Source organism: Lichenostomus cassidix, chromosome 4 (assembly GCF_008360975.1).
Source record: "Lichenostomus cassidix isolate B80296 chromosome 4, HeHo_3.0, whole genome shotgun sequence".
Classification (NCBI taxonomy): domain Eukaryota; kingdom Metazoa; phylum Chordata; class Aves; order Passeriformes; family Meliphagidae; genus Lichenostomus; species Lichenostomus cassidix.
This window is the reverse complement of record NC_139484.1, coordinates 65,766,786-65,791,108: the sequence shown is the minus strand read 5'-3', so window position 1 is coordinate 65,791,108 and position 24,323 is coordinate 65,766,786. Positions and strand designations below refer to the sequence as shown.

The 24,323-nt window shown below is 36.5% G+C and overlaps 1 protein-coding gene across 2 annotated transcripts in view; it reads right to left on the bottom strand.

Moving 5' to 3' along the window:
* The window catches only part of RGS12 (regulator of G protein signaling 12), a 90,141-nt gene that overhangs the window by 62,639 nt on the left and 3,179 nt on the right, over positions 1-24,323 (bottom strand). For both annotated transcript variants that reach the window (XM_085059696.1, XM_085059697.1), the window contains exons 2-3: positions 19,593-21,543; positions 6,092-6,211 (exon numbers count right to left, since the gene is read on the bottom strand). In XM_085059696.1, the coding sequence (XP_084915822.1) occupies positions 6,092-6,211; positions 19,593-21,449 (1,977 nt within the window). In that variant the 5' untranslated portion in view covers positions 21,450-21,543. The remainder of the gene's footprint in view (positions 1-6,091; positions 6,212-19,592; positions 21,544-24,323) is intronic.

Genomic DNA, 24,323 nt, shown 5'->3' with positions numbered 1-24,323 from the left:
GGTTTCTTCTCAAGCACCACAGCATGGGGTGAGCACTGCCGTGATGAGCACTGCCATATGTACCTCACAGGAAAAACAGAGATGAGATCCAGCTCTCAGCACATTCTCAGACTACTCTGCTTTTTACATGCAAATTTACACAGCAAATTTCTCCAGAATCTGAAGAAAATAACACAAAAGCAGGGAAAACAATAAAGAGTAACACTACTGAAGGACAGTCATTTTACCAATTGCAGTAATGGAAAATAAATCCCATTATTCTCAGTGTCTGGGGAAAAAAATCATACAGTTTAACATTCTGGGTTGTATCTAGGAATAAGTATCTCAAATTCACAATAGAGAGATAGCACACAACTGTATTCATCTGTTGATCAACCCACCTTTGTCAGATACTTTACAAAAGAGTGTGAGGAGCACAAGAACTTTCCATGAAAAAGTCTATAAATGTAAACTTAAGAGCAGATTGTGACAATCTTTTTAAAATTACGATATAGTACAAAGTATCAGCAAAAGCTTAACAGTAGTCCTAGTGCACAATCTGTGAAGAAAAATAAAATGCATACTATTGATGTTTTCTTCTTCAAAGAGATATAAATAAAGTACCTGATAATATCCCACATACCAAAGTAAAAGCCTGAAGATGATCCTCCAGAGAAGGCTGGAGAGTCTGAAATTCTTAATAGAGCAGTCAAGAGAACTAAATGTGAAACCAAATGATGCTGCTGGACAGTGTGGCAGTGCAGACAGTGCAATCCCCTGCGTGCCCCTGTGTCCTGGCAGTGTTTCACTTACCAGCACAGCTATGTGGCCACTGTGCAGCTCAGCAGGTGAACAACTCCAGCCAGGACTGTACCAGCCTGGGGTCTGAACAGAGCAGAAGAATGCCTGGCACAAACCACAGGATGCTTTCAAAGTCTTACTGATCAGCTCCATGATCATAACAGTAATTCAAGGCAAAAAAAACCCCAAAACAACATGTAATTTCATGACTAACTTTCACTATTTAAAGCTAGATATCATGGTTTAGCAAGAGGGTGTGAGCCAGTATAGCAAGGGATTCTGACACCATTAAGCACAGCTCTCATGTTTTGCACTGCTCCCAAAGCTGACCCCTGGTGCAAAGGGAAAAGAGAAACAAGAGCCTCATCTGTGGGCACAGATCCATGAGGCTTCCAAAAGAGCAGTGTCAGGGGTTGGTCAGTATTCACTCACAGACTTCAGAATATCTGTATATGAGAATGGATTAAGCCTTTTAGAACTGTTATCAGCATGCTAAAAATACATTGCTGCCTTTTACATACAAAAATGGACATTTTCTCATGGATGCACTGTTTTTCACAACTGGCCTTTCCTCCACCCTCATGAAAGCTGACAGCAAAACTACTAATTAGTTGGTTATATATTAGATAAAAAGTATGACAAAGTATTGCCAAAGATGCAGTACTTAAAGGGGGTACACAGTAAAATACATATATACTGGCAGCCCATGGCAAGTTGTCATAGCTTCAATAAATTGGTGAAATCTAAGACAAAACTGTACCTTCTTTTCCAATTTTAAATTCACTATTAGAAGCTGAGAATGAAGAGGCCTTTTGATTTAAATCATGTGCTTATACTCGCCATAGCAGTGATGTTGTGGCCATGGTGATGATCTAAGAACATCAGTAAAGCAATCTCTGCAGGGAGAGTTAATACTTTTTATTAGATCATCTGAGAGGGTGGCAAAAGTTTGGAGCACGTTTAGATCTTTTTGTCAGATTTTCCTAGTATACTAGTTGCTCTAATATAAGCTATTATTTCCCTGTGTAAGCTTTGTCTGATTATTTAAATCAGTCAAACAAAAACAGGTACCCACTTAAAAACTCCTTATTAAGTCAAATGAGCATTTAAGGGGTTTTGCCACCCACAGATGCCAGAGCTAATATCCAGCAGAGACATGTCACTCATTAGTATAAAAACCTCATACCAAAAAGATGTGTTGTATGCTTTCAATTAGCAGATGAAATGCAAAAAGAACTTGATTCAGTGGAATTAACAAAACAGAAAAAAAATCAAGCATTATTATCTATAATAACACCTAATAATACTACATTATTAATGGTTATAATTAAGATGGAACATTCTAACAAAAGTCCTCACACTGATTTTTAAAAAGAATACATGATACATTCCAACTTTGAATAGATTACTAAACTCTAGAAATTTGATACAACAAATGTTCTTTTTCATATACGATATGGGTTTCCAAAACAGGATGAGAACAAGACAAAAAGCTGCAACAGCCATCTTTTTTTGTCCTGATATTTAGTTAAAAGAATTAAATCATCTTTATTTTTAAATATTTCTCTACATTAAATTATTATTTAAATACTTAGATCTTGACACTTGTTTTCTTTATGTCTCTCATTATACTACTCTGCCCTATTTTTAACCACCGAGAAATACCAAAAGTACAAGCACCAGAATGATTTTCAGGAAAAAACAGCTTTGAATGTTCTCCTTGGTGAGAAGGAACCTAAATTTTTTGACTTCAAGAAAATACTGCAAGGTTCCCCCATTCTCACAGACTTCAAGAAAAATTAAAATTTTAGTTTAATGGGCTACAGTTGAAAGTGCTATGGAATCTGTTTCCAAAATTGTTGATAAGTAAAAGAATTACAATTACTGTGTTTAAGGTAAATTTTTACATAGGTAATATTCTACTCTCTGCAGTCTCACAGAGACACCTTTAATGTGTTTATAAATTTATAAACATCTTTTCCAGGACAGAATTGTGCAAGAGGATGACTAGTGGCATTTAACTACAGGGAAGAAAAGCGGGAAGAAAGATGGGATCATGCCCTCTCATTAAGCCAAATATTAAATAATCATAAGGTCCTTTTAGCTTAAGTTACACCTTGAAAATATGAAGCAGAAAATATGCTAGAAAGTAAAATTGGTGCAAATCATGAAATTTTAACATGACCATTAATGGATACTATTTCATAACAAAAAATTATTCACACAGGAAAATCTATTGCTAGATAAAAGATAAATATGTTCTTTACAAAAACAGATTTCTTGTTATTTAATAAAGAAAAATTTCTAGATACATTTCTTGTGAAAACATGACAGAGTGACACACTAGACATACTCATTTTCTGAATTCAGTTCTAATTTACACGATAATTAATCATAATCAGCCCTGCTGTGAGCAAGCAGAAAGTCCACAGTTTAGAAATAAAACTGTGCATTTTCTGTTTTGTGAGACATTTTCCCTACCACAATTGTAGCATAAGTGCCCCATTAATTTTGATCCCTGCATATTTAAAATTATCTTGTACACAGGTTCTGTTAGTAAAAACAGCACCTAGACATTGATCCCACAAATTTGTCTGGTTTTTTCTATGTATAATAGAGCTTCTGCAGGTAAGAGGAAAATGCTTAGAGAGGGGCAACTATATAATTAATTCAAACATAATAATAATAATTCTGCATGCATTACTGTGCATGCATAGTAATCTAACAATTTAAAAGAAAAAGTGACATTTTCTCATGAAATCATGTATTTATTTATTAAAATATCTATGAATATTCTCAGACAGATCTTTTTAAAAATAAATAAATAACAAATTACAAAGAAATCACGCCACCTTATGGCAGCAGTCAGCAACACTGACAGCTGGTATTTCACACACTGTTCATGCTTCAACAAAAAATCCAAATACAGCCTTTTTAGACCTGTAAGCAATGAACAGTGTGCAGCAAATGCCATAAAAGAAACTCGATGGAACCTACTTACATGGCTCAGTTTAGAAGATTGATTTGCATGCCAGAAGGAATCAAACCCACAAGCTCAGGGAAGCATATTAACTTCCAAATTTCATGTTTGGAGTATTACCTAATCCATTCTGCTAAGATAACTGGAAAGAACACAAAAGCAAGCAAGTAGCCTATACAATACGGTCATGGTCATTATTCCAAAGGTGGAGTCTCTAAGAATTTCCTGGTATTGTTATTTCCTCTTCCACCAACCCTAAATAGATGCCCCGAAATAAACCAAACATGCACTAACAACATTGTGTTCTACTACACTTAGTGTAAGAGTACTTGGGACAAGTGCTGAAGCAGCAGTGTTAAAGTTTGAACCAAAATTAAAACACCTCAGTGCTATTTTATTTTGACATAGGAAGCTATTGAAATTCTTTTCTGGATTTCCTGGTGGCTGGGGTATCTAGGATATCATTCTCTTACAGCACACAGAGCGAAAAAAAGAGATTTCAAAGTGAGAAGAAGTAGTTGGACATAGAACAGTCCACACCCACATGTAGTAAGGGCATTAATCCAAATACAGATTTTAATATAGATGATTCCTCTGTCCAGTTCATATTGTGACCTAGAATGAAAGTTTCCCCTTCCAAAGTAACTGCTGTAACAATTAGGATGTTGGGACACAGATTGACTCTTAAACTCTCCTGTTGGTGCTACTCAGTTTACATACACTAACAAATACCAACTAGGAGATAATGAGAGAGAAATGGACTTTTTAGGCCAGTAATTATGACATTTTTCTGAAATTAATGGGAAGTCCCAAGCCCCAATTTTAATTAATATTTCTGCAATGTAAAACAGCTCCAACAACAGAAATTAAATTTCATTCTTGATGTTTTAAACACTCAAAACAAGATGTGCAAAAAACCTGCATAAAATTTCAGTCTGGAAGACTGTGGAATGAACCATGTTTTTCCTGTTGCATGTGAATTACTAGCACTAGACTCTTTGGTATTCTGAGAGAATTCGCTCTTACTGCAACAAGAAATTCTGTCAAAACTGGTAATATATAGCAGCAAGCTTTTTCAATTTAGAAGAATCACCATTTTCTGAGTAAGAAAGATGTAGGAAGATGGTTCCCAAACTCCTTTATCCCGAAGTTCTTTCTGTGTTTAAGTTATGCATTTACTGTATTAAAGTTACGAGTGCAAAGAAATTAAGTATTTTCCATTACTAGGAAAAAAACAAAAAAAGCAAGACATTTATAAGCTTCAGATATAATAGAAATAGAACGCTATGAAAAATGACCTTAAAAATATCTGAGAAATAATTACAGTTCCTACCTGCATTCCCTAAGCATGCCAGAGGCTCCTCCATATATTGTGCTCCCTAAAAATCCACTGCACTGAGCTCCCTTCTCCTTTAGTTCAGAGTCAGCAAAATGCCATTCTTCCTACATTTTCCCACAGCACCAAACTCAGAGTGTCTCCTTCTTTCCTCCTCCAAACTCAAATGTTTTTTAAACACCTCCTTCCCATTTAGAGGGCTCAGTGTGCCACATCCCCTCCCATGCTGGAGAGTGGTGTAGCATGTATTCCATGGCTCTTGTGCCAAGAGCTCAGCACAGATTTTTGTTTCTTCCCAACTTCCTCCAGATAAGCATGGTAAAGGGGTAAGGGAAGAATCTCTCCATTCACCTTCACAGCACTGTGGTCAGGTTTTCCTGAGGAGACATGCTAGGAGAGAAGGTATAATGGAGCAATATTCCTACAGGTGGCTCCTACAGCAGAACAAGAGGATGGATTTTCATTCCTTGTTTTCAACAAAATCAATATGGTTTGGCCACTGAGACCCAGATATTTGCTGATGTTACAGCAGATATAAAACAGCATAATGTTGCACTTAAAAGGACCCAAAATAATCAAGTTGATGAGGAACTTATTATTCTCAACTCCTGTCAAAATTCATTAGCTGAACAAAGACCAGAATATGATGAACATTCGATTTTTCTATATATCATGATAAATTAATTTCTGAAACATTATGAACATTTTGATCAGCAAAAATGTATTGTTTGTATTTACACAGGACCAGGAAAAATAGGAAAAATAAAGTCAGAATTCGCCACAGAAAGAATGGCCACTGCTGGCACCAATGTAACCTATTAAAGAAATATTGAAAGAACCAGTTTGATAGCTGAAATCTGTATTCCTCTCACAAAATTTATAATAAGTAACTCTATTACAGTAATACATTACTGACTTTCTTTCAACAATTATCAGCATTATCTACTGGAAGCTCTCTAAGACTCACTTCTAAATTTTAAGTGAAAGTTAATTACCTCAAGGTCATCCAAAGAGCGAGTAATACTAAATCGCTTAGATCTTCCAAATGATCTTCGAGCAGAAGAACGTGGGGGAGCAGCCTGATTTAATCCCATAGAATGTCCAAATTTTGCACCCTAAACAAAACAGAAAATGTATATTAATTTACTGCTTTAATTTTAGTGCATGGCTGATCACAGTGACAACATCTGAATTTTAAGGAAATGGATTTGCAAACATGTAACAGGACCATAATTTCAAAACAAGTTGGTCATTTGCCATGCCCCTGGCATGATAAAACTCACATACTAAAATTCATTAAAGTTGGCTTTTCCAGTCTCAAGTCAAATACCCTAAACATTCAGCATTAAGTTACTGTATAAACATGAGTCATCAGTTAGGTTGCAAAAATGTACACATGATACATGTCAGTAATAAAAGCAAGACGATCCTAGCTCTTTAGAGTCTGAACTGGAAACTATTTAACTACAAAATATTTGGGTTTTCTATAGGAAACTACCATCCTAGAAATCATCTCACCCAGCTTCTGTTGGAATGTTTCTCCACATTTTTGAAAATCCTACTTTCGCTGCTCTATTTTTAAAGCCTTGCTGCTGCGAAGTCCAACTTTTTAAATCACACAGTACAAAATTGCAGGAACTTTTGTTCTGAGGAAAGCAACTACCTCTCTTGGATGTTCCATTACTAGAATTGGTGCTGCAGTAATTAAATCTAATGGTTTTCTCTTGCCCCCATAATCACACTCTTTCTCCTTAAGATGTCACCAGATGTTGGTTAAGCTACTCTGTGTGTACATAGCAAGTTTATGCCAAATGGCAAAGTGTAAGCTTAAACCTAAAATTAGGCATATGGTGACTGGTGCTAAGCAGATGTACAGAAACTCACTGCATTACAAAAACTTGCGATTATGTGCCTGAAATTTTGGATTCCTTTCACTGTAACATTCAATGTGGGGAAAATTCCTCCCTGTCTACTGATGCTTTTTTGCTTTAGAAAATAAAAGACTTTGAATCAGAGCAAATTCCCTTCTGTTTCATGTCAGCATCTTTCTTCATTATAGTAAGCTTAAAAACATATTTATTAGTACTTTTATAATTGCTCATTTGGCAGATTTGTAATATTTATTAAATTTTCTATTTGTGTTCATTTCTTCCTTTGGGCAAGTTTCTGTGCTCTGAGTTCTGAAATATTTTGGTCTCCCTTTGATCACTCATTGGAAAGTCTATACACGTCACATTAATCAAAAGAACAACCACAAATTTTTCATCCCCATAACCTCATGCCAACAAGCACTCATACAAAGCAGAGAAGAGCAGCCAGAGCATTATACAGCCTCAGAGATGTCTGCCTGTTTGCTAATTCCCTTGGAGACAACACTGTTCTATAGCAACTGGGCTCTAGCCATCACCAGTTTACCAGATTCTGTTTGCAAGCCCAAAGAATTGTCAAGACATAACAGGAATCTGGATCCAAAGTATGTAGCAGGGTTCAGCCCCTCAACAGGCTTGAGAGTCCAACTTCATTCAGTATTAAAATTGACCCATTTTTCTATTAAATCTCTTTCCCTCCCAGTTTTCAACTTTCTCAGGGTTTGGGTTTTGGGGTTTTTTTTGTTGGTTGAGAAGTAAATTTCTTTGGTTCTGCCAAAGAAAACTGGGAATCTGGTAACTGCAGATTAGCTTCCAAGGGTTTAAAGAGAGCATTTAAAAGTGCAGTATAAACAAGCTGAGATGGCTTTTGCTAAATGATCAAATAAATGTGAAGAGAGGAAAATTGCTCTCTGTAAATATTCACAAATAGCACCCACTGGAATGAGGACAGTTCTTGTCCTTTTGAGCAACTTTTAAAATCATCCATTTATCCAGGCAGGTACTGCTGAGGTGGTTCACACCTCACAGGCACACCAGTCTTTCCTCTATGAATGGAAAGCTTATGCCTAATGCAGTAATCTGTGCCACACAGTGAACTTCACCTCAACCCCTGACTGAATTCAGCAGTGTCCATTGTTATTGCTGCACAGCTGATCAAAACCTCAACCTGCTGTATTAATAGCTTTCTGTTAAAACAACACGAATGTAAGTGTACAACTATTCGGTTGCACCACTAGTCAAGTACAGCCACACTAGTTCTGTAATTTTGAGATTTTTTAATTTTCAATCTGAGAATTAGAGACCAAACTGTGAGGCTGCAACAACTCAGCAAATTAACAGCATCATTAGTGTGAGTACAAGTGGTATTTTGGAACTAAGGAAACAGTTACACAGTATGGATTCTGTTTAATGGTCTTTGATGTGTATCTTAAAAGTAGATGCATCCCTCAGAGAACTTAATCTTTCATTAAAAAAAAATGGTGAAAGGAAAAAAATTTAAAAACTATCAATAGCAGGCATATCTATTCAGAATAATGAATATGTTTTCACTGTTCATTCTATTTCATACCCAAAAAAGAATATAAACTATCCAGTATATATTTAAAGAGTAGAGACTGCCATTTATGATTCTGGGAGATTGAGACAAGCACCTAGAGAGAATGCAAAACATTTCTGAAACAGTAACATTACAAATTGAAGGAAGAGGAACCAACTGCCTAAAGACAAAGCTAATTGGAGTCCACTGAGAAGCAGACTCTAGATAAGATTAATTATCACCAGATGCCCTATTTTGGAAGTAAACTCTGCTTACCTATTTGTGGCCAGAAGCATAAGAAAGAGAAAGAGAGAGAATGGACAAAAACCACTTGCAAATTGTGTGGTATTAGAAAAGAGAAAGTAAATTAGTATCCAATCAAAGTTTTTATTTATGGTTTTTGGCATTCTTATGCAAAACTCACTACTGAGCCCTGGATGGAACAGTAAAGATAAGAGCAGGAAAAAGAAAAGAGACCCTGAGAATGAAACAGTGCTTAAGCAATGATTACAAAATGCAAAAATGCACTGAGCTAACCATTTCCCCAACCCATCTGGATAAAAATTGCAATTAAGAAAATGTTTTTAACTGACAAAAATCTCTTCCTTGCTCTGAAAAATCAAATTAATAATCTAGAAAATTAAAGAAGGCATTAGTAAAAAAAAAAAAAAAAAAAAAAAAAAGAGACTGCAATTCACAGGTATTTAATTTCCCAGGAAATCTCCCTTTTGATTCTGTTCCAGACATCAGACATTCAGACTAGGAAGGCAGACCTCCTTCTCCAGATCAATTAAAAGAATACACACAGTGTATGTGCTGTGCTGTGCTTACACACATGCACACAAATAAGAAAAGAATCACATTTCTTAACAAAAATAGCACCATTGTGGCAAATGTTTATCATGGGACCCTAAAGAGCTGGAAATAAGAGCATCCATGACTTGAACAGAAAACAGCCACTGAAACCAGAATGTATTAATCAGCATGGCTGAAGAAATCCACAGAATTTGAGCACAGAGATTGCTAGTGCAGTGACTGATATTAGTCATTTTTGCAGTCTGTTAGCCATAAGGAAATAACCATACTTCTAAAACCCTTTATTACAGTATTAAACAGATATTAAAAACCACTAAATTATCTACAAACATTTCAGAACAACACATGCAGGACCAACAAAATGGCCAGGTTGGAGCAACCTGGTCTAGTAGGTGTCCCTGTCTGTGGCAGAGCTTGGAACAAGATGATCTCAAGGTCCCTTCCAACCCAAACCATTCTATGAAAAATATGCTGTTTCATTCTCTGTTAGCTGCCAAACTAAAACACTAAAATTTGCCACATGAACATTAGCCTGTAGGGTTGTTTGGGTTTTTTTTTAAATACAGATTGCCTGTAAGCCCTAGAACTCTTTATTATCCTATCTTAAAAGATTCTGTTTTTAAAACAGTCTTGCTAAATACATACAACTCTAAAAATATCTAGATATTCAAGAAAATCTAAGAAATTTTATCAGAGAACAGAATTAGAAACTAAACACCACTTGACATATCACTAAGTACCTGCATTTTAGAAATTTTAGGAATCCAGAAGCCAACTGAAAAGCACAGAAATTTGTGAAAACAAATTGATCAGTTAAAAGCATGTACTACAGCAACACATCCTCTCCTATTTACAATCCAAATACTTACAACCCTGCTACTGCTATCTATCATGGTGAAAGCAAAAAAGAACATATCCCTAAAAGCCTTTATCCTGTTATGATTTGGCAGATGGAGAGGGAAAACAACAAAGGATTAAAGGAATTAAAGTACTGATGATCTAAAAAAATTCATTCCATTTTCTACTTCTATAAAAAAGTAAAAATTATGAACTAGAAAGGATTGAAATACCAGTTAAATGCATAATCACAAAAGAAAAAGGACAATGAATGGGGTCTGTGCATTTTTTTTTTAATAAACTATTAGATCTCCCCTTTTTCTTAGGCTAACAGGAAATGGCAAGTGCAAATGACAAGGAAAGCACTGAAAACAGGTCACCAGGAGAGGACTGATGTCGCTTCATTCTGTGAATGTGTCCAAGTGAGAATGGTTTATGTCTGAGAACAAGAAAGGTGTACAAGAAAGTACAAATGAGAAAGTGGAAAATGTTGCACTTCATGTATTAGCAAGACAGAGGGAGTGAAGAAGGATGTGATTCACGTTAGACTGCAAACAGATGGACAGAAAGAACAAAAAGGATCCCATATAAGATGATTTGCACAACTCTAATTATTTAAAGATAGTATGACAGGGCTCTTAAAAGTATTTTTAACAGATAATCAAGTTAGGCAGCAGTTCCATATAGCGTTTTTGGCAGCTGTGGCAGCTTAAGGGCTTTGCATGTACCTCTGACCACTCATGCAAGCTCACTAACTGCAGCAGGCTGTCCCCTCATCTCCACTAACAGTAACCTAGAGTTTACAAAATGAAATAATCCTGTTTCTAAGGCAGATCCACAGAGAGTCATGCCAGCACAGCTCGTGATATTCCCTGCCAACTCTGGCCTGAGCACGACAGGAACTCTTTTCAGCTGGAACTACTAAAGAAACACAACATGAAACTATGACAGCCAAGATGTGACTGTAACCTGGAGCCTGAGTGCACAGAAGCAAGTCAGTGAAACCTCATCAATTATTCAGAACATGAAGAAACAAAATACCTTTAGAAAACATCTTCAATTAGCTTAAAGGAATTCCCAGCTATAGCACAAGCTGTACCATGCTCCTTCATATTCCAGCAAATGCACTTATCGAGTATTGTAAGAAATTATCATACCCAACAACCTGAAATTTCCATTTTGTGCTAAATAGTCTTTGTGCCTCTCTACAGTTATTGTCTGGATATTACTAATACATTTCCTCTCCTCTGGTACCAGTTCTAAAGCTGAAGGTGCAGGAAGGGAGTAACGAGGAGGAACACAGGCAGCTCTTGGAGTACAAGAGACTAAGGAAGGGGGGAGATTTTTGTCAGGAGTTCAGGCATCCCTGACAACGAAAAAATACAGTGAGCTGGCAGCAGGAATCCAGAAAGGGGAGACAAGAAGAAAGAAAAACTGTGAGGCTTTAGGCCAGCTTTACAACTTCCAGTAAATTTACTCTTTTTGTGGAAAACACATTATAGTTTGTGGATCTTGAGAGGAAACTAAAGGGAATAAATCAGATGGGGCAGAGATTTTGCCTGCTCTATGGAAGAGCAGCAAGAAGGAAAGGTAAAATATGAGAGGAAGCTAATCTAAAAGGTTTAAAAAGCACTGACAACCCTGATCATCTATATTTATAGAATTATGCTTTCAAAACTGTTTCACAACAAAAGTTGATCTCACAAAATTTGTTCACAAGCGTGTGAGTGAAATAGTTTTAAAAGTTTAAATGTTTAATGAAAAAAATGTATAAGAAAGTAATTAAATGTCATGAGCAAAGTTCTAGGAGCTCTAAGACAAAAATATCATTACAGGTATGCACTAATTTTTATAGAAAAATGTTTTTCCTCCTGTTCAAGTGGAACAAGTACGCTATCCTGGCCATTTAAGAGAATACAAAAGGACCATGCACATACTAGAATGGTCACACAGAACTGCTTGCCTCAATTTAAGGAGCTCTCCTATTTATTAAGCAGCTCTACTAACTTATTAAAGAGCTCTACAGAATTTGGTACATTCTGTGTGTCACAGAAGTTAATCATACGAACTATAAAGTCATCAAATTTTAATTTGTCCTACTCCTATTTCCAGCTATTGACGCTTTTAAAAACTCTCACTGTTTTCAGGCTTCATTCTATGACTTTGTATGGTAAAGTGCATAACAATTTGGAACCCAGATACACTGATCTTGTAATTTGAAACTTCTGTGGATATTCAAAATTTGCCAAATTTAATCCCAGCTGTTGAGCCCTTCAGCAGAAGGGTCAGTCTGGACTGGCAGCTCATCTTTTAAAAAAATGCAGTTTAAGACTGCAGAAAGAAAGTTCCTAATTTAGAGCTTTCGGAAAAGGGATGAGAAACAGGGATGCCCCAGTAATGCCAATAAAGCACACAAAATCTCAAAAAATAGCAAAAGGATCACAGAAAAAAACCAGCTGATGCAAATATTATTCTGCCACCAATGTAAGTCTCAAATCCTGCTCTGGACTGTGCAGCTTTATCCTCCTTTCTTGTACACTCCCATCCCTAAGCATCCCTTCTCCTGACCACCAACCACCCGTCTGAAGTACAGCAGAGCAGAGCAGAACAGATCCTGACCCCTCTTTGCCCCTCATCCCACCTGCCAGCATCACATACCCCCCACCCAAAACTGACACTGAAACTGCAGTTCTTGTAAAATGAGGGTCTGTGGAGCCTGAGAACAGGATGGATTGAAATATGGATATGTTGGGTGAGGAATGCTCATATTCTGAAAGAAATGAAGGAATCTGGGGGTGTAGTGGGAAAAGAGCAGGCTGTGGTGCAGTTCCCTGGACCATAACAGGAACAGAAGCAGTCAGTCCTAGGGCAGAGGTATCTGTGCTGATAGAGAGGGCTCCAGATGCTATGGACAAAACCAGAATGAAGGGACACCCTTCAGGCTGCCATCATCATGGAGTGACAGCACCTGACAAAACCAGATTAGGTGAGAGAGGATTAATTTTAAAAAGTCTGTCATCATTCAGACTTTACTGTCAGCTTTTCTGCAGGCTTTCATTACCCTGCAATTCCTGCAATTTTATTTTTTTTTCTGTTGGGCTACACCAGCATGACAAAGACTTCAAATACTATTATTCACCAGTGCTGATCAACAGATTTGATGATTTTTAATAATACTTCTTTACTAATCAGATGATACTGGCACATTTCTTTCTCTTCTAACCATTACAATGGCATTTTGAATGCCAGTCTGGCCCATGATACAATGAAGGATGTTGTAAAATTTCATGTAAGATCTATATGGACTCTAGGAAGATATAGAAAAGAGACTGACCTGACATGAACATCCTAGTAAATTAAATTTAATGCTTGTCTCCTGTATTAAGGATATTAGGCTGATAATATTAGGATATTATGATTAGGATAAAACACTGACCCATCTACACTTCAGTACTATCCGAACCCCTTTTCAAGAAAAAAAAATCCAAGACCAAAAGAAAAAAAACCCCAAACAAACAAAGAAAAAAACCACCTCAAATGTTGAGGTTATTTATGCAGATTAATAAGTAAGATAATTTTCTCAGTATAACTAGATAAAAGTATTTTATATAAATTGGAAGCCTGGTAGTTGGAAATTGCAGAGTAACAGAAAGACCTTACTACACCAGGGGAAAATGTGTAGAAAAATACAAACACAGACATAACAACTGGTTTTAAATCATCTTGAACATTAGGTAGGCATTAGTTGGGAACATTAATTCACTATAGCCCAATAACCAGGAACAATTAAAACTCTGACCAGGAATCATCAGTAAAGCAAAAAAATCAAGAAATAAGCCTTATGAATACATTGCCTGCCCATACATTTTTAACACTGCTTATAACTCTGGTAACCCATCTCAAAAACAATATTACAGCAACCAATTATATTACAAATTAAAAAAAACTTTTGGATGGGAGAAGACTAAGCCAACTTCTGATTGGAAAGTAAGTGATTGGTGGTTGAGGTTTAAAACAAAATAAAGCCACCAAAAGAAAATACAGAGTAAGATTATTAGTATTTCTCATGAAAAATATTAGCAGGCATGAAATGAAACCATATGGAAAGTACAATTAATTAAGGGGTGTTTTCTTTCCACCCTATTGAACTGCAGAATATGTAAGTCAAGTGATATCAGGAACGCCAAAAGTACAAATTCAGGTAAGTTTTAGCAATTCCATATTTATTTCTCTTAATTAAAGATCTTTATTCCATATGGACCTATTTCTTCTCCAGTGAAAAACTGGTATTTTCCAATTGCTTTTCTCCTCTAAATCTTCTCAGCTGCAAGGAATTCATATCTTTCTTTGTACAGACAATAACTTCATGATCTCCCATCTCAAAGCTTTTATGTTTAAAACATAAAAATTAAGCCATTTTTCATTATTTCAGTTCATTCTGTGCTAATTATTTTTCTCCATGCTATTTTCTTTGTAGCACACAAATTTGAAATGAGGACATTTCACTAAAGTCAACATCGCTCTACAGATATTTATTGTCCAGATTTTATCTAATTTCTTTCTCAGAGAAATGCAACCAGCATTATTTGGGCTTTTTATACGCTTTAAATATCCTAGAAAAAAATTGAAAATAATTTTAGAAGACTACAATTCATATGAAAAGGCTGCATGAAATTACTAAATATCTAACTGCTTTACATTTTCTTAAATCAAAATCAGAGGACCTATTTCCCATAGATGCCCCTTTGCAGATTAATTCACATTAGCACATTCTCAGATCTAGTTTGGTGCCTGGGATTTTTCTTGAGCTCTCTTTTACATATATAGGTACACCTCAAATGTGATCAAAGCCTATAATTCCAAAAGTTAATATTAAATTGTACTGCATAAGAATAACAATCCAGCTGCCATTAATTCTGCTTTAAAAACAGCTGTGGTGGAACAATTTAAGCTAGTGAGCAAACAGAATTCTAAAGGAAAGGGAAAAAAACATGTAATTATACAACAAAAAACAAATATGGGAACCACAAAGCTTTGCCAACATTGTCTCTGCATCTAAAATATCTTCTTTGCAGTTAGTTCCCCATCCAGTTACCAACATTAAAAAACTGCAATTCTTGGATCTGAAGCAAATTCCAGATTTTCATTTAAAAAAAAATCATTTTTAACTTGAACAGAGTATCTTTTTCATTAACACTTGCTTTGGAAACAAAGACAACTCTGAAGTAGTTACAGTTAAACTTCTGATCAAAACAGAGTAATACTTACCCAAGAAATAATTAGAAAGGAAAGATGCATTAGTGAACCCCACAGTACTGCTTGTCTGTCTTCTCTCTTCAATATTTGCAATATTTTCAGTAGCTTAACTTATTAACATTACCAAGCAGTTGTTATATTTTATAGCTTAGAAAAATACATACATATTTGCAATACTATTGCCAGTGAGTCTGATACAGTAAGATTTTCTATTTTCTATTTTGTCTTCCTCTAAGATCTACAAATAGGATCCAACTACAAATTCACATTTTTCATTAGCACAAACAATGATGTGATCAAGATAGAAGTATAACAAGTGTGAAACAGTAAAGGATTTCTAAAAGTCAATACCCAAAATTTTTAAAAGCTCCTTAATTACATTTTAATACATTTGTCATATTCACTTGGAATAAACCTAGTACCCAAATGCTAGTTATCAGGCTGAGGTTGTAAAACCTCTTCATCTTCAATGTTATACTCATTACCACAACATTAAAACAGACTTGCTTTTTTTAAAAAAGAGAATGGTGAGAGGTCAATGCCTAGGATTCTGTCCTCGTGGAGAGAGAACTCAAAGACTAAACTGACTGTTATGAAGATTTCCAGTGGAAAAAGGAGTATTTTCCCAGTAAAACTTAATTTAAAACAGCAATGGGTAGACATATTTTTGGCCAGGCACTAGCCTGAAAACAGAGAGTGAGGGTTGAACAAAATCAAACGTATTATATTAATTTAATCTAGAGGGAAAGGAATGCTTCCCTGTTCAGCAATTTCTTAAGTCCATTGCCAATTCTAACATCCCCTGATGCTTTCATATTGCTTATGGTGCTTTTCATTTGCGTCACCCAAAAATCACGCAGAAGAGTGAGTAGGTAAGTGACTAGAACTTAGTGGGATGCTAAAGAAGGTGGAAATAGCAATGCAACAGCAAAGGCAGTACAGTGCAATTGGAATTACAGACAAAAAAGCAGGAATTATACCATTCCCACTGAAACCATAACCAGGTCCTTCACAGACCTCACGAGAGCACACATCCTACCCAGCATCAACCTTAGAGCAATTCAGAAGCTTCTTGTCACCAGAAATCTTCCTCAGTTGTTCTCTGATTGAAAGGCACCTTGCCTTCCGTGATTTGCCTTTTCAGGGAATTTCAGCAACATCAACAGGTCTCTCACTCCTTATTTTAGTCTAAGACCTACAGAAGACATGGATACCACCAAAAAATTCTCATTAGGTCTTTCAATAGAAATCTGTTCACATGGCACTTTGATGAAACACCAGAACTGTGAGGTTCAATACAGGAAATAGTTTGAGAGGTGCACAGGGCCCAAGGTATCTTCCAGTAAATCTCAGTCAGAAGAGGTGAACTAGAACCAAAACTTCCCTGATTTAGTTCTCCTCTTCCCATTTTAAAATGGTTTCTGTAACCTGAAATGCCATATCTATTCCTACTCACAAGAAGCACTTCCCAGGCTCAGTTCTGAAAGTACAATTTTAAATAGATATGTTCACTAACACTGTCTCACATCTGCTCTTGCACGCTGTACAATTCACAAATGTTTGGTAAGTGCAGCTATAAAAATCTGGAAATAGTTTATGCCCATCTTACCCCCTACTAGCACTGTACAGTACAGCATATTTTTCAGAATTACATGCTGTGATCATCCCTGTTTATCTGCACAGCAGCTCTGCTAGAGCAGAATTGCATCCAGGAACTCATGTGTAATGAAAATTCCAAGGAAGACAGTGTTTAATATGGAAGTACAGAGTCCATCACCAAAACCTCTAGCTCTGGTAGCCTTTTCTCCCTCTAGTGGCTTCTACATTCCCACTCCTAGGATGTATTGCCTTCAGTATTTGATCTGAAAGACAAAAAACCCACCTCAGTTAAAAGCAATTTAAGGAGTGTTCTGCCAAATGAAGACTTAGACTTAACCACTAGGTGGTAAAAATATGAATGTATTCCTGTGTGGCAACTTTATATCCTTTATTCCGTGACTGGAATGAGTCTGAGCAAGGTGTGTAAAAGAAGTCCTTTACACTTAAAAAGGTCACAGGAAGCTGAGGACATGTTGTTTTCTAGAACACAGGATCTAACCCACCTGAATAATGGTTTGGAACGGGAAGTTTCACCTCTTCCCTTCATACAAAGCAAAAAGAAAGTCTAAATGTATGAATTTCTCTCTTACGAAAACGAACTAGTGCTCTAAGGTGCAAATACAGATTTTCCCTATTTCTGCAGTACCTGAAGAAGTACAGAGATATATTCATCAGTAACACATCCCCTGCCTATTTTCATTAAAGATGTAAGAGGAGAACATTGTACAACTTCATCTCTATGAATTACTCCAAATAACCTTTATGAGCTTTTCTCACCACTTTTAACAACCTTCAATACTAAAAAATGAAATTAAAATGCAGAAAAGATTCTGTAACCTTAATGAGGAGATTAAATGCTAAAGCCATGCAGGAGCATTCTAAATGTGTCTTGCAAACAAATTTGTTATTAATCAAAGAACAGATTGCCTATTTTATTATCAGATAGACTTAAAGGGAAGATTGAGATACTTAGTGTTGGTTTATGCAGATCTGAGTGATACAGTAGGTGAAATATTATTACCCTTTACCCACAAATAGAATATCTTTCATCTTAAAGTGTAAAATTTTCTGTGAGATTTTAATTAGTATAATCTTGACTTCCATGAAATAAACGTTTCTGGAAAAAAATCTAATCCATATTACCATCACAGACAACACTGCAGACACAAACTTATTACAGAGACCCTGAAGGAATTTCAGCAGTATCCAGTGCAGCTGGTTCAGCTTTCAAAGAGCACTTGGGAGCAACAACATCCATAATGCACCTGCACCAAGTGCTGCATTTAAAGAGGTCTTTTTCTTGGTCCATCAGCAAGGAGATCATGAAGCCTGTAGACTTCAGGGCAGCAGACAGAATTGATTCTTAGGTGGTTTGGGTGGGCAATGTTCACAAATTTAGTGTTTCTGTTTGGCTAACTTCTATTTGGTTTTTAAAAGTGTGGATCATCTTGTATTTAAGAACACTTGAAATTTAATTTTATTGTGGGTCTGGAAGACATTGCTGCCTGTAGCAGTGTTCACCTTAACAATACACTGGTGTGTAATTATTATACATTCTGGTTTTTTTTTTTTTTCAGCACAAAAAGCATAGTATATAGCACAGTTATATACATAGTTATACACTAGTGTATTGTTAAGGTGAACACTAATATAAGCACAGATTGACAAAGCTTCCTGAAGGTTAATTTGGAGAATAAGATTCTGTCTTTCCCTGCAGACAGTAAACATTTCAGATACAAAACTGCTACTAATTCTTTTAGTATCAGACCAATGGCCTCCACTTGAGCAGAATTCCAGTTATCACCAAGACTCCCCCAGGATCAGTTCCCTCAACATCAAAATGTGTATGTCACAAAGGGTATGTAATCATGCTGAATACTCCTCCCACACCTTTTTTTGTTTTTTAAGCCTCCTTGTTTTGTCTAATTGTAGACAAAACAAGTAGAGGAAATAGTGTTTTGGAATAAAATTTTAATTACTGGCAGAATGTTAGAGTTGTGACTTACCACTAACAACTACTTTGTTATGTCACTTTTTAACGCTATTTGTATTCAGAGGTTAGCTGGAGTGAAGTTTTGTAATAAAATAGTCTTATTCAGTTAAAAGTGTATAATCCAGATTTTTGACTAATGATTAGACTACATCTCTATAAAAACAGATACCACTAAAATAACATTTTCAAGCCAGCCTTCTACAAAAAGGAACCAGACTAAAGATGCAGACTGTTTCCGTTCTATTGCAGCTGAAGGTCAGATGAAACTGAAGTTGCTAAAATGTCATGCCTCCTTTTCATTTCAGTGCCACTGCAACATTTGGAAACAATGAAGAGACAAGAAGAAAAGTGAGAAACAGACAACACTTCCAGCAGAAGTACAATTCCAGGGCTGCAATCAATTAAACAGGAATATGCAATGCCTCTGCAAATGAGAAACTTACTATTTTATTCATCTGAAACTTTGTAGATTATATAATGCATGTTTGAATTGCAATAAGCAAATATTATGGTGTAAAAGTACCATAGGTAGTTGGGTTTGGGTGGGGGTTTTTTGGTACTGTTAAGAACCAAAACCAACATATTCTTACCTTTTTATCTTCCTTAGATTTCCTGATACTGTGCGGAGGGCCAAATTTGCTCTGAATGCTAAACATCTTCTTGGACCACTCATTTTTGTGAGACTTCAGCTGCGGCTGCCCAAAGCTGCCATCGACTCTGTATCTGTCAGCTGGAATCTTGCTCATTGGTGGGGGAAGAGTCCCACAGTTCACACTCGACCAGCCATCCGTGGAGTCAGTGTAGGACTCCTGGTCACTGGCATTTCCATGCTGCCACTCTTGTAAAACATGCACAGGCAACCACCTCTGATTGCCCGTGCCTGCTGCATTTTTCTTTGATGGGGGTACTGAATTTCGGGAGGAAACCAGTGGAACTTCAATACGAGCAGAAGGGCTCAAGTGCTTGCTTACATTTTGGGACTTATCATTCTGAATGACTTCTAAAGGGATGCTTCCCTCTTGCTCATGACAGAAGCCATTCCAATGGGAAGCAGGCTGATTTTGTCCCCTTCCTACTGGATTGTCCCATATGCTGCTAGGAATGTGTTTACTTGGATTGGTCCCTAAATCAACCACCAGAACTCTGTTATTCTTTTCTTCTTGGTTGAAATTTCCAATTCCACTGTCACTGTTACTGCTTGTACTATTATTTTGATGAGCATCTGCATCACCATCAAGGAAAGCTCTCGCACGCATTCCCTCAATCAGTTCCCCCATATCCCTATACAGGACAGAAATAAACTGCAGGACAGGTAGAGATGATGTTGGAAACTCCAGACAGCCATTTGTATCTGGATCTGCTGTACATTCCAGTCCAAAACGTCTTGCTATACCCTGGTGAATTTTATGATGAAATAATTCAGGATCCACCATAAAAACATGGCAAGATGTCCTCAGGACCCCTTCATCTTCCTGAGCCAAGCTTGCATCATCATTTGTCTGCATTGTAACTAGTCCAAAGAATCTTCTGTCATCCGGGCAAACAGCACTGAAAGCCAGTTTCTCTGCAGGATATTCAGCTATGACACCTGATTTGTCGCTGCAGAGCTGAATACAGTCATGCATGATCTTCATCATCACCAGGGAGTGGATTTTTTGCTCAGCCCGCAGACGTCTCATGCACCCGCGAATGGCCTGCAAACTCTCCGTTTCCAAATTTGAGGTTGTTGAAGGAAGTTCAATTGAGCCTAGGTAACCTACAATCATGGCAACATTCAAAATGCTTGCATCTAATCCAAAGTCTTCTGCACTCTCCAGTCCAATTCTAAAAACTGAATCATCATTCAGAGCTTTGGCTATTTCTTCCTTTGACAATAGGTTTGGATTGCTTACACTTTCATTGCCAGTTTCATATTTAGTAGCAGCAGAAACTGAAAATGACCTTTGTTTTGGTGCAGAATTATCTGAGTTACCAGCACAAAGAGCAGGATTCTCAAAGATCATGTTGAAAATGCCACCAGACTGCATTTCTTCAACAACTTTCTCTGCTCGGTTTATGCCCAGAGCTTTAGAGTCAGGTTTGGGTTTCAGCCACCCCTTCCCATCATAAAAACCAACTTCTTCATCACTTGAACATGAATCTATATGACTAATCCCTTCAGCAATAACCATGTGCAGGACTCCAGAACATTTCCCTATAAGTTTCACTACATCTTCATGAGAGGCTTTCTTCACATTGATTTCGTTAACCGCAAATATCTGATCTCCTGCTTTAAGTCCAACATAATCTGCAGGGCTTCCTTTCATCACACAACTAAGAACACAAGGAGCTTGTCCAGAAAGGGTAAACCCATAACCTGCTCTTCCCCGAGCAACTTCCACACTTCTTATCCGTGGAGGAGCGTGCATGTTGAGTCGGCGCTTGACCGTTTCTCCTGGTCTATACATTTTGGATTTTTTTTTTTCCTGAAATAGGAAAACTTTTATTTAGTCCAGTTTTTTGTCATGTTTCAAGAGTATCGCTCCTTCATCTGATGAAGATCTAAAGAAAGAAAGAAAAAAAAAAAGACATTTTAATTCTCATCATATTTCAGGTTTTTTAGTAGCCACTATTCCCTTTACTGTTCAGAAAAATTCCTAGTGAACTCTACCAAAAATTATTGCCAGAGAATTAACAAAACACTCAAAACAGCTTGAAAAGAACAGGTACCACAGTCTTAATTTTACTGATGAGAAAAGAGTTGCAAATGCAAATAATGTGGCTGTCCAAACTGACAGTGTGACATAATGGCAAAGAACAGAATCTAAGTCTTTTGATGTACAGAGTTTTTACTGAGCATGTTTTGTCTTCCCCAACTTCCCCACATTACCTACAATTCAGTGACCTTCTGGCTTACTGCACCACAGCACGACCACTGCATTTTGAGCACAGAAAAGTTCCTTTTGATGATGATGAAGCTCATCCATCTTTTCCCAGCAACATAAAAATGACAGCTCGTGCCCATCTGCTCAGCTTCACCTCACCCCCTTTACACTTAGCATACAAAAACAGGTACTACATGTATCATGTAAAAATTATTAATTACCCTTAGAGTTGCCTGTATCTCTCCACTGACTATAAAGGCAGCTTAAAATAAGTATCTCAAACTTTAACTTCCTTACATACATTTCACTTACATATGAAATGACAAATGGGCATTCAGTCATGTATCAGACCAAAGGGATCCAAGATCAGATTTATTGTTACACCCATCAACTAATCAACTCAAAACAATTTGTCAGATAGCAAACACTGCAAAAATGCATTTCAGACCATCATTCCAACATCCATGTGTTTTAGTTTAGCTTAAAAATCTACGAAAAAAAAAAGGAGTGAAAAAGAAGGAACTCCACATGCTGCCCATATTAATCTAGTCATGACTTTACAAATAACATAGAACAGCTTTATATGAACAGAAGAAAGAGTAGATTTCACTGTATTTTGGTGTTGGCACTGAAGTCTGCATGTCTTGCTCTAAATATACTTGGGCAAACTCCATTGTTTTAGAGAGGTTTTCCCCACTAAGCAGGTTAAAATGCATAAAAATGTCTAACACAAATAAAAGAAATGAAAACTTGTTCAACTTTGAAACTATCCCCTTGTTGCATGATATGAACCATCACTTCCATAAGTCTGGAGGATGACTGAGAGAAATAACCATGGGACTAGAGCTACATAAAATTGCAATAAACTCCATCTGAGCAAGTGAGAACTAATCTGACAAGAATTACTCTGAGTTGGTCCACAGGCTTATTCTTAACTCAGTCACATTGTAACATACTAAAGCGTGTAAGGTACTTGAAAGCAAGTATCTTGTGTATGTAGACAAACGCAGGCAACATTTCAGACAAATATATTCATCTAAAGATATATATATACATATACACAGAGACAACCCATTTCTTTATCATACCTAAAGTGCTAAATTGGTGGTGTCCCACCCTCTGCTTGCATGGAAGAAAAATGACCAAGAAATCCTACTGACATTGCTCTCAGCTACAGAAATAACAAAAAATCCTACACTCAGAATGTGATTTAATCCACAGCACACTACTTTCACAGTACTATATTTCACAGTACTATATTAAATACTACTTTCACAGTATTTCTGCCCGGGTTAGAACAAACAAAGCAATACTTCAAAAGTTTTACCAATTAAAAATCAAACCAAAACTAAAATACTATTTAGGATGATAGTCTTAATGACTTAACTACATATGAGGTCTTTGATTATCAAATTTAAGAAACCACTGCTGTTTGTCAAATATTCTGCTAAATACTCAACTGCAGGATGTAATTCCCACAGGACCCTTCCAAACCCAAAATAGGACAGCCTTCAAGATACCAGAAGACCTCCAGTTGGCTTTACTTTTTGGGGTTTAGTTTTGGGTTTTTTTTTTTAACAAAAGGACATCAGGCTTTTACGTCTCCACAGTGCAGCTGTGACTACTCCATGTAGTGTGGTTTTTGCAAATTGTTTTAATATAGCAATTATCCAGCTTCATTAATGATACTTTTCCTATAATTTGAGACAAAAAAAAACAACTTGGCTTTAAGAAGTAATGAAATCTCACACTTAACCTTTGAAAGGAAATCATAACATAAGAAGTGCTTTGCAAACATTTAACCAAACTTAACCCTTACATTGCTGTAAGAAATCCCCATCAACGTGCATCCAGTCTCATATCTCAAACATTTCCTGATGGTGCTAAACTTTGGAATCAAGAGGTCACCATGCATTCAGCTATCCCTAATTAGGTCTGGTACTTTTTGAGAAAAATAATTAAATATTTCAAGATATAGTTTTCCAACAAAAAAAATGCCTAACAGTAAATAGAAATCAGCTATCTAGGAGCATGAATATATACATGTTTCACTTTGCCTTAGAGAGAATATTTCTGTTCCCAGCTGTCTGGAGAATAGCCTAATATGACCCCTGGGTACCCTCCAAAACTGTGCTGTTAACCTGGTTGACATAAAGCCCTGTAGTATCTGGCACCTATAACTGTGCTACTGGCTTGCAAGAGGAAAGGAAACAATTAGAAGAGTATGAGATTACAAATAAACTCATTTTAAAAATATAATAAAAAGCAGTTGTTACTTAAAAACTTAAGATTCTATATTGTAATGTTGAAGTGGCTGATAACAAAAACAAATTTTTCCAGTTATCTCTCCAATCAATAAAAAAATACCCTAAATGCCACTATAAAAAACACACAATGAAAAGGTAGTTAGGCTGCTCTTGGGAAGAGGTAAACCCCAATGCTGCCTCAGCTCACAAT